Genomic DNA, 15,124 nt, shown 5'->3' with positions numbered 1-15,124 from the left:
GCAAGCCAACCTCCTCTGAAGCCGCAATATTGGGGGCGAGGACTTACGGAGTCGCCACCTGTCGGAAGCGCCTCCCTTGCGTAGCATGAGGGGATCACGTGGCGCGCTCCTCATAGGTTTGGCTTACGGCGCTCAATAAAAACACCACGCGGCAGCCTTCCTGGACATTTGTGTAAGTACTCTCAAAACGAGGGAAGTTTTTTACTGTCAAAATAATAATATTGGGCAAACTGAAAGCATAGAATCGTTTACAGACGCTATCTCTTTACCGAATAAGTACAGCGAGTACCACTGCGCGCGGTGATGGAGTCTCCCGAACCGGCCTCTTGCGTAAAAGGTAAACAAACGCTGAATAAACTACGTGAAATATGTTGCTATAATAGGCTGTCCGTATAACCGAATGGAGAATATTAGAATGAAGCCTCAACGCAGCGATTGCACGGGTTCGCAGTCTCGTCTGTATGCATGTCAGCGCACAATGTTTTGCTTTCGCTGCGGGCGCGAAAGCAAAACCATAAACCATAAAACCATAAACCAGCAACCATAAAACGTGGACACTCTAAGCAACCATTGTTGCGTGGACGCTATCAGACCTGTTCAAAAATAATTTCGTTAGAAATTTCGATGTCTACGGCGACTGTGATGTGCCGTCGCGACGATTCAATATTTTTTCTTGTACATTCTAGGACGTTTCAATATTATTTCTCAAGTTGCGTCGCACATGTTTATCGATCTTCTCAGCGTGCGACTTCCAGCTGCTTCTTTTTCGTACTCCACTACATTAATTTATAACACAAACATGACCATGTGTCACGCCTTTTTCTAATGTGCTTCTTATCACTCTTTTTCCATTCCAGTTAACTTGCCAGAATCTAGCATGAACAAGTTCGTAGACCAAATAAAGCGTCACGACATTAGCCGGGCAGCGGGCGAGCGTCTCAGTGCGCGTTTTCTGCTTTTACCGAACATAGCAGTCCCGAGGCCGCCGCAGAATTGTTCCGCGCGTCTGTGCTTGCTGCATGCCCGAGTTCTAGCCGATGGCTGTTTGCCGATTCTAGCAGATACCCCCCAAAGGCGGGAAAACCTCCCCACTTAATCAGAACCACAGCGCAGGTGGGACTTTAAACTTTCGTTTTGAGTTCGCTTCGGCGCTTCCGATGCAGCCGCCGCGGCCGCTGTGTCCACATGATCCCTCATGCCACGTCACGCCGACGGTGGCGCCAGCTTTTCCAGTGGTGGAGGTCGCTCCCGTGAGACACCCTGTGGAAGCCGCCCCTCCCGCTCGACGGGGCCTTGTGCGCGGGTACATTTCGAGTAGGAAGTACAACGCGTGGGTTTCTGCTACCACGGGTGTCGTTCGCTTCAAATGCGTTGCCCTGAAACGTGGGGAATGACTGGGGAGCCAGACCCATGAAGACATAGTTTTCAAAGCATCACTTGCGCTTACCACTGCGGTTAGTTGGCGCTCTCACCTCGAAACCCGCCCACAGTATACCGGCTTAAGCGTGGTCAATGGTTTCGTCAAAACAGCTCTTGTGTACCTGAAACTCTGGCACGTATTTGCTTGCTAATTTTTGTTCCGCTGTCTAGCACCTAGCTATATAGGATGAGACGAGATCTTTCGTGGGATAGTTATTTGTATAGTGTTTGCTTAGTAAAAGGTTTTGTTGCGGGTCTTTGTGAAAAAAAAAAAATAGCTTACCCTGCATGTACTCTAAACGCCCAAGTCGTCGCCTTTCCAAGGTTTACGTGCACTATTTTGCAGGATTGTGTGGTGTCACATCCTTGCGCCGTTGAGATGCGCCTATTAAGTTCTCGCCGGTCTGTTGAGAGGCACAAGGCATTGAGCAGAACGACAGCGTCGACTGGGACCGTCTGTGATAGCAATGGGCCGGCACGGCCTCAAATATGCTCGGAGTCCCCGGCTCGCCGGTCCATCGTTGGGCACAAGACTGGACGAATTTTTTTCATGCGGAAAAGCAGTCGCTGCGGACCCTGGACGCTCGCTTGAGCGCCTGCACATGTTTGCAGGCGCGAAAGAAATCGTATTGTTTCCGAGAAGATGCCGCCAAACTCGACGAATCGCCCTCGAAAGGGTGACTTGGTTGCCTTCGCACGTTTGCAGGGCAAAAGGTTTCCTCGTTTCCCTGAAACCGCCCCGAAACGCGACCAGTCGTCGCTGATTGTTGGTCATAATGCCGACGCCTTCGTTCTTCGTAGCTGCATTGGCACCTGTCTGCTGCTTGCTTAAGCGACGATCCGCGTGGTGGTTTGGTGCTTTACCTGACTGACATAACACAGGCTCGACCGCTTCACACTTCAATTCCTTCACTCAACCTCGGCGTGCGTTTGCCACGCCGACTATGCGCGCATATTTCAAAACCCCAGCAGCAGATGCAACTAAAGCGAGCCGACTGAAGCTACCGCTTGCCTATCACTCAAGACAGAGTTTCTCACCATATTATATGTTATAGTGAGAAACTTTGACTTAAGAGGAAGCTTAGCTCGGGTGCTCCTATCTAAATACATGTAAAAGGTGAATTCGTTTTTTTTTTTCGGCAACCACTGCACCAAATTTGGCCAGGTTTTTTTTGCATTGAAAAGAAAATCCAGTGACTGTTGGTCTCGAATTTTTTATCTAGGTCGTCAATTCTTTTTATTAAAAATTGGCAAAAGTCGCACATTTTCAGAAAACGAAACTATTCAGTTTCAAACTCCGTAACTCGGCAACGAAAAATGATACCACAATTCTGTGAATTGCATCTAATAGTACATCTAAAGCGGACGAAATTGATATGATACACATGAATGTAAAAAAATTAACATGTAAATACAGCTTTTGCAGGACCCTTGTACACTAAGTAAAAAAATTACGTAAGATTTAAATTGACATATCAAATTTGTCCGCTTTCAATGATCTAATGGATGCCGTTTACAGAACCGCGATATCTGTTCTTGACGGAGCTATTAATATGTAAACATTGTGCTTTTATTTTTTTGAACACATTTGAAGTGCCGCGAACCCGATTTCAGGTGGCGAGCGTAGCCGTTAATGTAGACACTCTCTCCACTAGCCCCATCTAGCCTCCACAAACAAAATTATTTCTCTGCGTTCTCCCATACCAGAGTCAAAGGATCGCATGACAAACACGTCATGGGGCCTGCGTATGCCTCTCGCTCCCTCTCACTCATTTTTGCTGTGTGGTGCACTACCGGTGACGGTTTCGCGTGCGAGGTGTTGCGTTTGTCTTGTTTCGCACAGCAGGGGCGATTGCACGCTCTGCATGAGAACAACTGATTAGCTGTATAAGTCAGTGTCACAATCACGAGCACTGAGGCAGACGCGAAGATTAAAGAACATGATTGCAGTGTTGGAAAACGGTAGAAAATTACATAGTTTAGTTCTCTGCGTGCGGGACTGCACGACGCGGGAACAAGCAGACTAAACGGAAGTACATCTCTCTTGCCAGAGTACAAAGCAAAACAAAAACAGAGACATTCTGTTTGTAGGTTTCATTATTTCCCTAAACTTTATTCCGTCTATTGTAGCAACAGATTAAACAAATAACTGAGGTTGTATGCACTGCGTTTGTCAGCTCAACAGTCAGACCTGGTGAAGGGCCCAATAAGTCTGTGTGACAAAGGGTGTATGTAAAACATATCTATGACTATAAGCCTCTATGATTTTACAGCGTAAGCTGTTGTGGGCTCATTCCAATAGCCATTTCTGTTGGCGATGGTGTCTATAGCCGCTATCGCCAGCAATGGGGGGAAAAACATACCAGGATTGAACCCGGGCCTATTGCGTGGGAGTCTATTCTCCCACCGAGTCACACCAGAGCTTTTTTTTTTTTTTACACTACATCGCTTGCTAGCATGCAGCAGAAAAATGCCATAGAAACACATCCTAGCGCGTGGAGACACGCGATGTGACATGTGCCGCATAGCGTCAATATGTGCACATTTTGCATTGCAGTTGCATATTATTACACCAGGTAGAACGCCATGTAGCAGATGCACAGGTACAAGGCAGTTCAAGAAAGTTTGAGGAAGAAAAAGACGTTTAAGGATATGTATACAAGAGTTCTAGAAAAATATATTTTGTGCCTGATTAAATCAAGTTGTCTAGGTGACTATGTCACTGACACATTTCAAAGGGAATGCCAATAGATCATCATCAGCAGCATCACATCGTGCCACTTCCTTTGCAATGCGTCATGAGCACCACGTAGAGTCTATATGTGCGCCCTTTGCATTCCAACTGCACATTACACCAGGTGGCATGCCATGTAGCAGTTGTATAGTGAGTGGTACAGGGTAGCCAGAGAAGTCTTGAGGAAGAAGGAGATTATGGATATGTATACCTGTTGATGTAAAGAAAAACATGGCGCACCTCATTAACTCAAGTAGGCTAGGTGACTATTTGCCACCACCCCATTTCAAAGGGGATGCCGATCATCATCATCATCATCATCATCATCAATGTACCGTGCCATGGGTCAAGGGATGTGACATGTGCGCCACGTAGTCTGGATACCTGTGTGTTCGCGTCGGTACACGTTGTGCCTTCTCGCAAAGTACAAGCAGCTGCTGAAGAAGCGAATCGTAGAGCTATGCGCGTGGCTACAACCAGGCAACATCGGACACAGCAGACCGACGTGCAGAGAGCAGTACAAGCTGCAGCTGGCCGTCAACGTCGGGCGGACAGTTCAGATTGTTCTCGTGAAAATGACTCGAAGATCCTGTAGAGCGTGGTGCCAAAAATGGAGCTCCTATGGAGCCACTCCCCGAGCTTACGCTGCGACTGTGCTGCATGTGCCGCGCAGGCCTGTGGCTTTTTTCAACTATGTACAAACTGGAATACGTGATGTACTTTTACAGGCATTCCAAAACAATGACATATGGTAAGAAAAGATCTTGCTTCTTTAAGTGCATTACCTGCCTAATAAAGTTGATGCTCTCGCCTTCAACAGTTAATTGGTACAACATGTATTTCATTTTTACGACTTTAGAATGCTTGGAGCAAAAGTTTAGCAAAGCTTTGGATGTTCTCGGACAGTTTTGCCCGCTTACATGACCACAATCCACGTGGCGGTGTAGTGGTTTCGGTCTTGCTCTGCTATGCCTCAATGCATGGCGTCAAATCCTGCTGCAGAAGCCGTATATCAATGGGTGTGAAATGCAAGAACATCTGTGCAATGTGCATTGAGCAGACGTTAAAAAAACCAAGGAGGTAAAAATTATACTGCAGTCTCCCACTACAACGTGCCTCATGATTATACCGTGGTTCTGGCACATTTCATTTTTTTTCCACATGACCATCCAGAAAAGTCAAGGTAATGTAGAGAATCTGGATGCTGCTTTCTATAGGGGACTGAGTGAGCAAGTACATCATAAAGTATCTGAGAAAGCAGATTTGGTCACTTTTATGCAGCACTCGTGACAACTGCATATCACATTCGTATACAAACATAGACCCACTGTGTGACATGGTATTCCCTCATTGTGACAGCTCTACACCTTTTGGCGCTGATACAGTATTTTAGGCCATTCTGGTGCCACCTAAGAAGGTTTCTCACATGCATTGCAGGGCCCTTTTATATCTATAGCATGCTCCTCCTGACCAGTGTCTGTATCCTTGTTCTTTTCGAGGATTTTAGTGCAGTGTAGACACAAAATAGTTTTTACACTTCAAGGTACAATAAATGCCTTAATACACATTTAATTATTTCTGCCTTTTTAGAAAATATTTATTACAATGAATTTATTTTTACTTGAGTACTAATGCACATATCACAGAAAGCTGCTTAACTACTGCTAAAAAAAAAAGATCTCTGCATTAGTCATTCCTTTAAAACATGTTTCACTGCTCCAGAATTAGAAAAATGCCACTGCTAACAAAATGATTTTTTTTTGAAACAATACAAGAACTCCCTTTAACCTTAAAATCCTTAATACCGTTACACATTAAAGAAAATTAAAACAACTTGTTCACATTTATTTCTGGCTTATATTGGTAAAAATGTATAATTAACATGGTAATTAATTAAATCATTAGTTGACTTGCTGAACTATTAACTCCCACCAGCACATTAAAAACACTAGTATGAGCTCTACATTGAGTTTCAAGCGCTTACATCAGTTTTTTGGCGTAAAATTCAGCGTATCAAAAATGATAAGATTGACTAGTATTGCAGTAGGTACTGAATTTTGTGACGTATCGTAATCCTAAAAATAAAAGACAGACCCCTAGCATGATTTATCAGAATTTTGTAGCAAAGAATGTTGCATAACTTATAGCAATCAATAACTGAAGCATACAGCCAGATAAACATTGATTTAATCTGGAACCATGTACTGCTTTAGCATTTATAAACGATTATCAGGAACAATCTTCTACAAAAAATATTCAGGAGTACCTACTGATTGGTTTCTAAGTAAATTATAAATAATCATCTTATACTCACACTCACGTCACACTCATGCCACTATACAGGAACAAGCCACACCAACAGAAGTGTCACGTTTTGCATTGCTGAATAGCATTATGCCAGAAGCTTGTTCAACGAAGACACAAGTCTTTACCTGTCAGTGAGCTTTTGAGGGATACAATCCTATGTCGTCTTCTCATGCATCACATGCCAAGATGATAATGTGATGGAAGAGGGTTCAGAATTGTTTTGGTAGTCTGTATGTCTGCATGCCTACAGCAATTATCAGCCATCCTCACAAGGATGGCTTGTCTCAAACACAAGTTCGTAGGCCAATGAAGGCAGTCTGGAACTTTCGGGCCTGTTAATGGCTTGGCAGGTCCTCCTGAATGTTGCAATCTGGGAGCAGTGGCCAACACCTTGGTACTTCTCAGATGGTGCATCTCCAACACCACTGTAGTGAACTACATAGTTAGGGTAGCATTGTAGTACTTGTGAGCACCACTCTTCAAATTCAGTTCTGCTCCATTCAAACTTGTGATCCCAGTGCCTCATTCCTTGCAACTCTGGAAAGACCACATTGAAGTCTCGGTTGGGTGTGGTGATCACAGCTATCTTTGGCTGAATGAAACCAAATATGGTGTCAGGCATTTTCCTTAAATCGCTCTCGTTTAAGTGCTCTATAAGCTCAATACAAGTAACACCATCGAAGGCATAGAGTCTTGGATCTTTGACCGAGATGTTTCCTTTAAAGAACTGCACATCCAATCGGCAGGCTCGTCTGTATATGCATTCCCAGGCTAGAGGTCGGGCTGCCCGGTAAGCATCCTCTAAGCAGCCATAGCTGATGTCCACACCAGCAAATCTCTTAATGTGTTGGATTTCCTTGAGATGCCTGAAGAATTGCCCTGTTGAACAACCAAAATCTACAACCTTTTCAATTGTGGTATCCTGTGATAGGATCTTGCAAACTTCCATGTAACGCTGAACCGAAACAGGTGGGTCAAACTTGATGATATTCCGTTCTTCAACATCTGGATTCATCTTGCTGCCAGCTTGCTACTTCCTGAAATATGAGGGTACACTTGCATGTTTCCAACAACTCCGTCTGAACAAGGCAGCAAGATCATTCATTATGCTTAAACAGACACCTCAAGTTGTGGCTGTAATCCTTAAATATAGTCTTCATGATAGAGAATTTACAGTGCTACGAAGTGATGTTGCATGAGAAATAGCAATGAAAGTTGTAAGACTGGAATGAGTACAACAACCTGTCGGTACTGAAATTGACAGTTGAGTTATCTTCATATTCAAGCTCATTATTTTGGCAGAGATTGCAGATACAATGTCTCCGTTTCAAGATCTAAGGAAGAAGGCATGAAAATGCCACATCTTGGCACTCACTTAGTTGCATGCAATTGATTTTTCAACATTAAAAATTGACATTAGAATAAACACAGCTTTCATATGTCTACTATACTACTGAAAAGTTTTGCTCCTTTAAATATGCTAACAAAGCAATCAGCCTTTGCGAGTTGAGGAATAATCTCAGTTTTTTCCTTTATCTCACAAAATGACTAGAATATTTAATTAACAATTTCAAAAAGTATTTTGCACTTACCGCAGCTTTGTTTGCACTTATATTTATCTCGAAGATTGTATATTCTTGGTCAACATCATTCAATACATTACCAATAGCTGCCTGATTTCGCCAGAAGAAATCAAAAAGGGCAATTGTACAAATGTGAGCTGTTACATGAGTGTGTACTGGTAACACCACCTGTCTGCAACAAAAGAGAACGGCATCACTAATGGGTACAGCAGGGCAGCTTCACTGGATTGCAGCTGATGGAAAAATTGTTTCATATTCTTGCATTGATTGAGATCACCAACACCTTTGTGTTATTGGAACATGAAGCTACCCAGCCCATAAAGTTGCCCTGCTGCCTGCATCTGTTAGCCATACCATTTTTGTTTTGTTTTTTAGTTGTTGACAGGGGGAAAACCAATCCACATATACGTGCACCAGCTCACTTACGTTCATTTAGCTGAGTCTGCTATGCGTTAATGCGAAGTTCTATACAGAGCAACGAAGGCCAATAAATGTGTTATAGCAAAACTTTGAGTCGAAGAAACAGTAAATTAAAATTTTTATTATTTTTAATTTTTGGGGTTGTTAAAATAGATGCAGGCCATTGTATGTTGTTTGGGAGAACAGAACCACTGAAGTGCGATATTATACTAGTGTAACCAGCGCAGGAGTCCTGATTTTCCCATGTGTTATTTTTTTTTAATACTCTCCTACGCATTCTTCTCCACAGAATGCCCCACTTAACATTAGCATAGGTTTAAAGATATGCTAGTGCACTACAGAAGGGCCCATCTCAAAGCACGATGTAAGCAACTCAATGGAAGAAGGCATACTAGTTTCATATTTCGAGGAAGTGCCTAATTCAGCACTTTTAAACTCTCTACCTGTTATGTATTTTTAACCGTCTCAAAAGGAAAGCATTACAAGTCAAGTAGATTATTACGATGGAATACGATGAGTTCATATTATCATGCTGCATTAGGATCTGAAACAAATCACTTTCAGCGGTATTAGACCTAAACACTCACTCTGTAGAGAATAAGTGTGACTTCATAAACTACTTAGTCAGCAATTTCCAATACAAGTTTCATGTCATCATGCTGACAGACTTGGTAGCACAGTACTGGTTTGCTTCATTTTGTTGAATATGATGCCTTGTTTCTTAACTAACCTAACAGGAACTGTGGTGGTATTACAATTTGTGCAAACTAGTGGGAAATGCCTCCCATTATCGAATTTTTGCATCATAAGTAAAGGTTATGAAATCTTGATGCCTTATCTGTCGTGCATTGGTCCCCAAGCGGACATGTTTTATGCTTTGAAAACGTTTTGAACCATTTCTCGCATATGCGTCATCTTACATATTTTAACACTAATTTGTGGTGAACATTTTACGACATATAAATTGTTAACAGTACCGTCACCAAAAATTTTATAAATGTACTTAGCTGTGTGTGATTTATAAATGTTTCCACAAAACTTGTCTCACATTGCCTTCCTTCTTGTACCTTGACTTGTTGGTAACAAACATTTTAGGGGGCCCTGAACCACCCCTTGGGCTTAGTGAAATAACATAGTCCGCAGGTTGCCTACTCTGCTGTGGGCGCAAATCGCAAGCGGATCGCGAAGTCAGCTTTCTCTCAAACGCTCTCTTTTCAACAGAAGGCCCTGTCCTCACTCTCTTCTGGACGCTTTATTTCGTCATTCCCTTAGACTGCTGCTATTGGCCGATAACTGACATGAATCTGCGGTCGGCTATATGGCATAGATACCGCAGCTGCCGCAGTGTTCCACCGTGAGACAGCTGGCTAAGCGTACTGTGGTTCGCCGAGGACAACTGCATTTGGCTTATGTTAAGCGCGTCGTAGGCACCGAAGGTGGAAGTTGTAGCATCTATGTTAACATACGAAATGAAATTTGAACTGCGCGTCACAGTTACATTTAGAAGGCAAAGCATTGTGGGCATGCCCCACTGCACTGTAGTCGTCGCAGTGCAAAGCATTGAAGAAGGAATAAGAACACAGCAGAGATCGTGTTTGATTGCCAATAACTCCACTTCTGCTGAACGCATTGAAGTACTGTATGCGCCAAAGTATTTCTGAAATAGCTTATTTTCACTTTGAATTCATTTTTACACTTTGATAAAAAGTGGTTCAGGGCCCCTTTGAGCACAGTGACACAGTTACCTCAGATGTAAGTGATCACTGTCCTGCTGGTCCTATATTTCATGAAACTCATGTTTCGTGTTACTCATGAAACAAAAATTGTAAAGAGCCATGAATAATTCAATCTAGACTGAATGAGATATAAAATCCTTAAGAATGATATTAGCTGATATGACAAGTATCCTCCTCAACATAGCCGATAGAGACGAAGCAAGTGTACAAAATATGTATTGCTGTGTTGGTAAAAATATGCGCTGGAAACTTCTTGTTTAAGCAAGTGACTGTTAATTGGGTGACGCTGTCCTTCGCCAGTATGACACAATTGAAGAATAAGCTTCATCACATGTTCTCGATCTCATGTATGTCGATGAATCTGACAGAAATTAAATACATTAGGAACACGCTAAACCACAAGCTTCAATGAGAAAAGACAGACTGTTACACGAAAATTTTTCTCATTGACTGTTACACAAAAGTGCAGACTGTTGTTAGTGCAGACTGTTACACGAAAGTGCAGACAGACTGTTACACGAAAGTGCAGCTTTGTCACCTGACAGTATGACAGCTGATCAATGATATTCATGGTCACAGAAAGCGTGACATTGGACCAGGAAAGATCACCGTGAACAATTTTTACCGTCTCAGTAAAGAGATAGCAGATCACCTGAACAACCATTTTACAAGTGTTGGTATATCAAGAAGCAGAACCTTTATAAGCATATTCAATCTTGAAGACAACACTAAATATGTGCTCTGATAACACATTTTTTGAAATGGCAGATGAACAAGAAATTTGTGACATTAATGAATTTAAAGATCTATACAGCCCTAGACATTGACAACATTCAAATTAAACAGAAAAACAAGTTTTGAAATTTATGACTACAGCACTCAGTTATATTCTAACCTTAATTTTTGAGTCAGGTGTTTATCCAGAAGATATGAAATGAAGTAGAACTCCTGTGCTTTTGAAGGGTGGGAAAAATAACCAGGTATGCAATTACACAGCTACACCCATGATTCCTGTATATTCAAAAGGATTAGAAATTGTTCCTGAATGTCATAATTTTCACTCTGGAAATGTAATATGCAATTCTAGTTTAAAGACGGAAAGGTCATCGGACAGTACATTACAAACACCTAAGGGGAAGTGCGCATCAGAGATCTGTTTTTATTTCGACGCTTATTCGATGCTTATTCGATGCGATCTGTTTATTTCGAGCTAATTCGATGGAAACTGTGTTCGCTGCTATTGCTCTTTGTGTAGCCTGTTTTTGGTGACACAGGTTCGCCCGATAAAACGCTACTTTTTGTCATTCAGTTTCGCTGCTTTCTTTCCCGTCACTACTACGTGACATCTGGTGGAGGTGCTAGTGCATCCTTGTACTGAACACCCCCGCATTCCAACCTCGCTCCTCTTACTCTACTCCTATGGACAATGCAACCCATCCGAATGGTGCACCACCGACAACAAGCCAGTAAGTTTCAACTGCTGACGCATCAGGCATATCGCTCGCCACTGCCCCAGCCGCTGGACTTTTCCAACATGCTACTCTTCTGCCAACCACCCTCTTCCCTCTAGTTTGTCCTTTTCATTCGCTGCCTCTATGCCCAACCCTTCATTTCACCACGTGACACCTCTCACAAGACCCCGCTACGCCCACTCACCTACTCCCTCCCACCGTCAATCTTATTCGCCTTCGTCACGTCAAGCTCCTTCTTCGACCTATCCACAGCACCCTCGACCGAAAAACTAGATAGTGCAGCTTCTGGAGGCAGAGCTGCACTGACGAATTGGCACGAAATCCTCGCTTGAACCAGAATCTTTTGGATGTTCTTGTTGACAATGTTTCTGCGTGCACATTGATTGACACCGGGGCACATGTGTCTATTATGAGTGCTACTTTACACCGTTGGCTCAAGAAAGTTCTGACACTTGCCTTGAGCAAAGCTGTGCGAGTTACCGACTGAGTGACTGTCGTTTTCTTCGCTGCCATCGAGCATTGCCCTCACGAACTCATTCTCGGTCTGGATTTTCTCGCCACTGATTCTGCCTTCCTTGACTGTTCAGCCAGCTCAATTAGCCTTGAGTTGCATCTTTTTACTAAACCTGTGGAATTGCCTCAAATCTGTTTAAGCTAAATTAAATTATGGGGTTTTACGTGCCAAAACCACTTTCTGATTATGAGGCACGCCGTAGTGGAGGACTCCGGAAATTTCGACCACCTGGGGTTCTTTAACGTGCACCTAAATCTAAGTACACGGGTGTTTTCGCATTTCGCCCCCATCGAAATGCGGTCGCCGTGGCCGGGATTCGATCCCGCGACCTCGTGCTCAGCAGTCTAACACCATAGCCACTGAGCAACCACGGCGGGCATCTGTTTAAGCTGCATGGATTTTATTCGCCTCCCACATAAATCTGTGAAACATGTCGACCTGTTTTCCACACCAGCAGTAATCACATGGTTGCACCAATTCTGTCTGTTATGCTTACACATGGTGTTACCGTTATGCACACTCTGATGAATGTTACTGGCAACAACACAAGTCCTCCCACAAAAGATTTCACTGACGAAAATTAGCGCACTGCAGGTTGATCCTTCACAGTTGAAGCTCAGCTCATACCGCAACGTCATCCCCCGGCAGTGGCATTGACATTGAGCAGATGGTTACCTTACTCCTGATCAAGCTAAAGCACTCTGCCACGTTCTTGAAGGCTACCGCAACATTTTTTTACTTTGACAAGTGACCCTTAGGCCAAACATCTGTCGAGACCAATTGCATAAATACTGGCAATGCAAACCTTATGGCGTTTTTCACTGGTCGATCTGGAGCAGCCGCCTGAATCCTCGAGCGAGCGCTTGGCTTTCACCAATCCGAGTCTGCCAGTGGAGCGCACGAACGCTCCGCGGGATATCACACAGGAAGTCTGCGTGCACGTGACACAAACCGGTTCCGCAAACTATGCCCAACACAATGTTGTGCGTACCGACCGGGTACCGATTTCGCTTAAAGACGGAAGTGACGCCATGTGACCCGTTCTATTTCCGCCCGAATCCGCGTCTCGGCGGCGGAGCAAGTGAGAGCGATCCGGCGCGGAGCAAGTTGATCCGAAACGACCAGTGGAACGCGCGAACCCGCTCCAGATCGACCAGTGAAATTCGGATTCGTTGCCGCGGAGCAAAAAATCCTGCTCCGAATCGACCAGTGAAAAACGCCATTATTCACCAACGTCCAGGTCGTGTTTCCGCGTTGGAACAAGCAATTATCCAACAGGAAGTAAAAACAGTGTTTACAAAGGCCATTATCGAGCCTTCCTGTAGTCCCTGGGCTTCTGTCGTACTGGCTAAAAAGAATGGAATATGACACTTTTGTGTAAAACTTATTGTAATAATTTTTTTTGTCCTTCTTGGTCGCATCTTTTATGCCTCTTGGTGTATTTATGTGCATCTGGTATATATATTTTTCCCTTTTCGAGATGCATGTATGACGATATATAATGTCACTAATGTCATAATGTCACTGTTTACTGCAGTTTATAGATATAATGCAAAACCCAGTAACATTCACCGTGAAGCATTGTAGGCACTTGCTCATTCAAGGCACGTTTGTGACGACTGCGATCGCAACGCGTTTAATCAATCAGTCACGCGGCTGGGTTTGGTTCGTACTTCGCGGGCTTCCTTTATGACGCTGAAAAAACAACGTAAAAGGTGCGAAGTTAAAAGTGCTGAATAGGGCGTTTACTGGTACGTCCTAGAACTTTCTCGTTGGAATTTTTCATAAAACTGAAGACTTGTGAATATGATTATTCATCTTGACGAATTGTACAATTGGACAATACAAAAATATAGTGCGACTTAATATGCGCGTAACACAAGGCACACAAGGCGTGTGTGCTAATGCAGGCACTAGCTAGGTGCTTCTGTTTAACAACGTCTAAAACCTGGTACTTTACATTAATTTCCGAGCTTACCTTGCGCGCAAGAGAAACACGGGACGCAGCTACTTGCGTCTCTCGGCGTTCCATTTCTTTTTTAATGCGCTAGAAAAATCAGGATTGGCGTAACTACTTACACAAAGTTTTCTTACGCTGTCCAACATGTTAGCCAATACAAATTCGACGACAGCGCTAGCTGAATATTGCTGTGAAGCATGCAAGCAATGTTAACTTTGTCCCACTCCGCAGCCCACACTATGCACAGGAAAAAAGAAACGTGTTTACCTGGCGACTGGTGGAAGATGCTTACAATGCTTTGTCAATGCAACACGGAAAATAAAATCATTATCATTTTAAACCTTAAGAAAATACTCACGCATCTGCCGATCCGACAACACCTCCGTAGTCGGTGGGAAGAGGTCTTGGCCGGAGCGGCCGCGTCTGTCCACGGTCTACGCTTTGTATGCCGTCACCTCGTCTGAAGCGATCACTTTGACGTGCGCTTCACTCACGTGGAACCTGAAATGTAAGATACGTCTGTAAAATATAAAATGCACGTCGCGATACAATGCACGATTCACCATGCGCGTGCATTAACTATTTATGACAGGAGATGCAAACAGCATAAGCTTTTTGTATACATCCAAGAAAGTCCTTTTACTTGAGTTATCTACCAATTCGGCTAGACAGCTACTTTAGGGGCAGTGTTGTTCCATAGATATCTCTACAGGAGGAAAAACAACGTCGTGACGGAACGACGAACGAAAACCACATGCGCGCGCTGTCATAGCCGCGATGAAGCTCTACGGTGATGATGATAAGGAAGCACGCACTGCAGCGCTTGTGCGTGCGTAAAAAAAAGAAGGGTATATAAAATATCTCCTAAAAATAAAAAAGTTAACTGTTGTCTTTTGTTAATGTGTTAATTTGGACGGAATATAGAGTTTTTGTTAAGCACTTTTTGAGGGGTATAATAAAGGCAGAAAGGAAGTACAAC

At 43.4% G+C, this 15,124-nt stretch overlaps 1 protein-coding gene across 4 annotated transcripts; it reads right to left on the bottom strand.

Moving 5' to 3' along the window:
• Positions 1 to 6,322: 6,322 nt before the first annotated feature.
• On the bottom strand, positions 6,323 to 14,932 carry Hen1 (Hen1 methyltransferase). Of its 4 annotated transcripts, none has more exons than XM_065437253.1 (3): positions 14,789 to 14,932; positions 14,504 to 14,646; positions 6,323 to 7,497 (listed from the first exon to the last, which is right to left on the bottom strand). In XM_065437253.1, the coding sequence occupies exon 3, from the start codon at positions 7,473 to 7,475 to the stop codon at positions 6,717 to 6,719; it is 759 nt and encodes a 252-aa protein (XP_065293325.1). In that variant the 5' UTR covers positions 7,476 to 7,497; positions 14,504 to 14,646; positions 14,789 to 14,932; the 3' UTR covers positions 6,323 to 6,716. The 4 variants fall into 4 exon arrangements, with proteins under 4 accessions (XP_065293325.1, XP_065293327.1, XP_065293326.1 ...); XM_065437255.2 differs by having other exon boundaries at positions 14,709 to 14,927; XM_065437254.2 differs by having other exon boundaries at positions 14,769 to 14,927.
• Between the last annotated feature and the right edge of the window lie 192 nt (positions 14,933 to 15,124).

This window comes from Dermacentor albipictus, chromosome 9, assembly GCF_038994185.2.
Source record: "Dermacentor albipictus isolate Rhodes 1998 colony chromosome 9, USDA_Dalb.pri_finalv2, whole genome shotgun sequence".
NCBI lineage: Eukaryota > Metazoa > Arthropoda > Arachnida > Ixodida > Ixodidae > Dermacentor > Dermacentor albipictus.
Note: the sequence above shows the minus strand (reverse complement) of the source record. Positions and strands in the feature narration are given on the sequence as shown.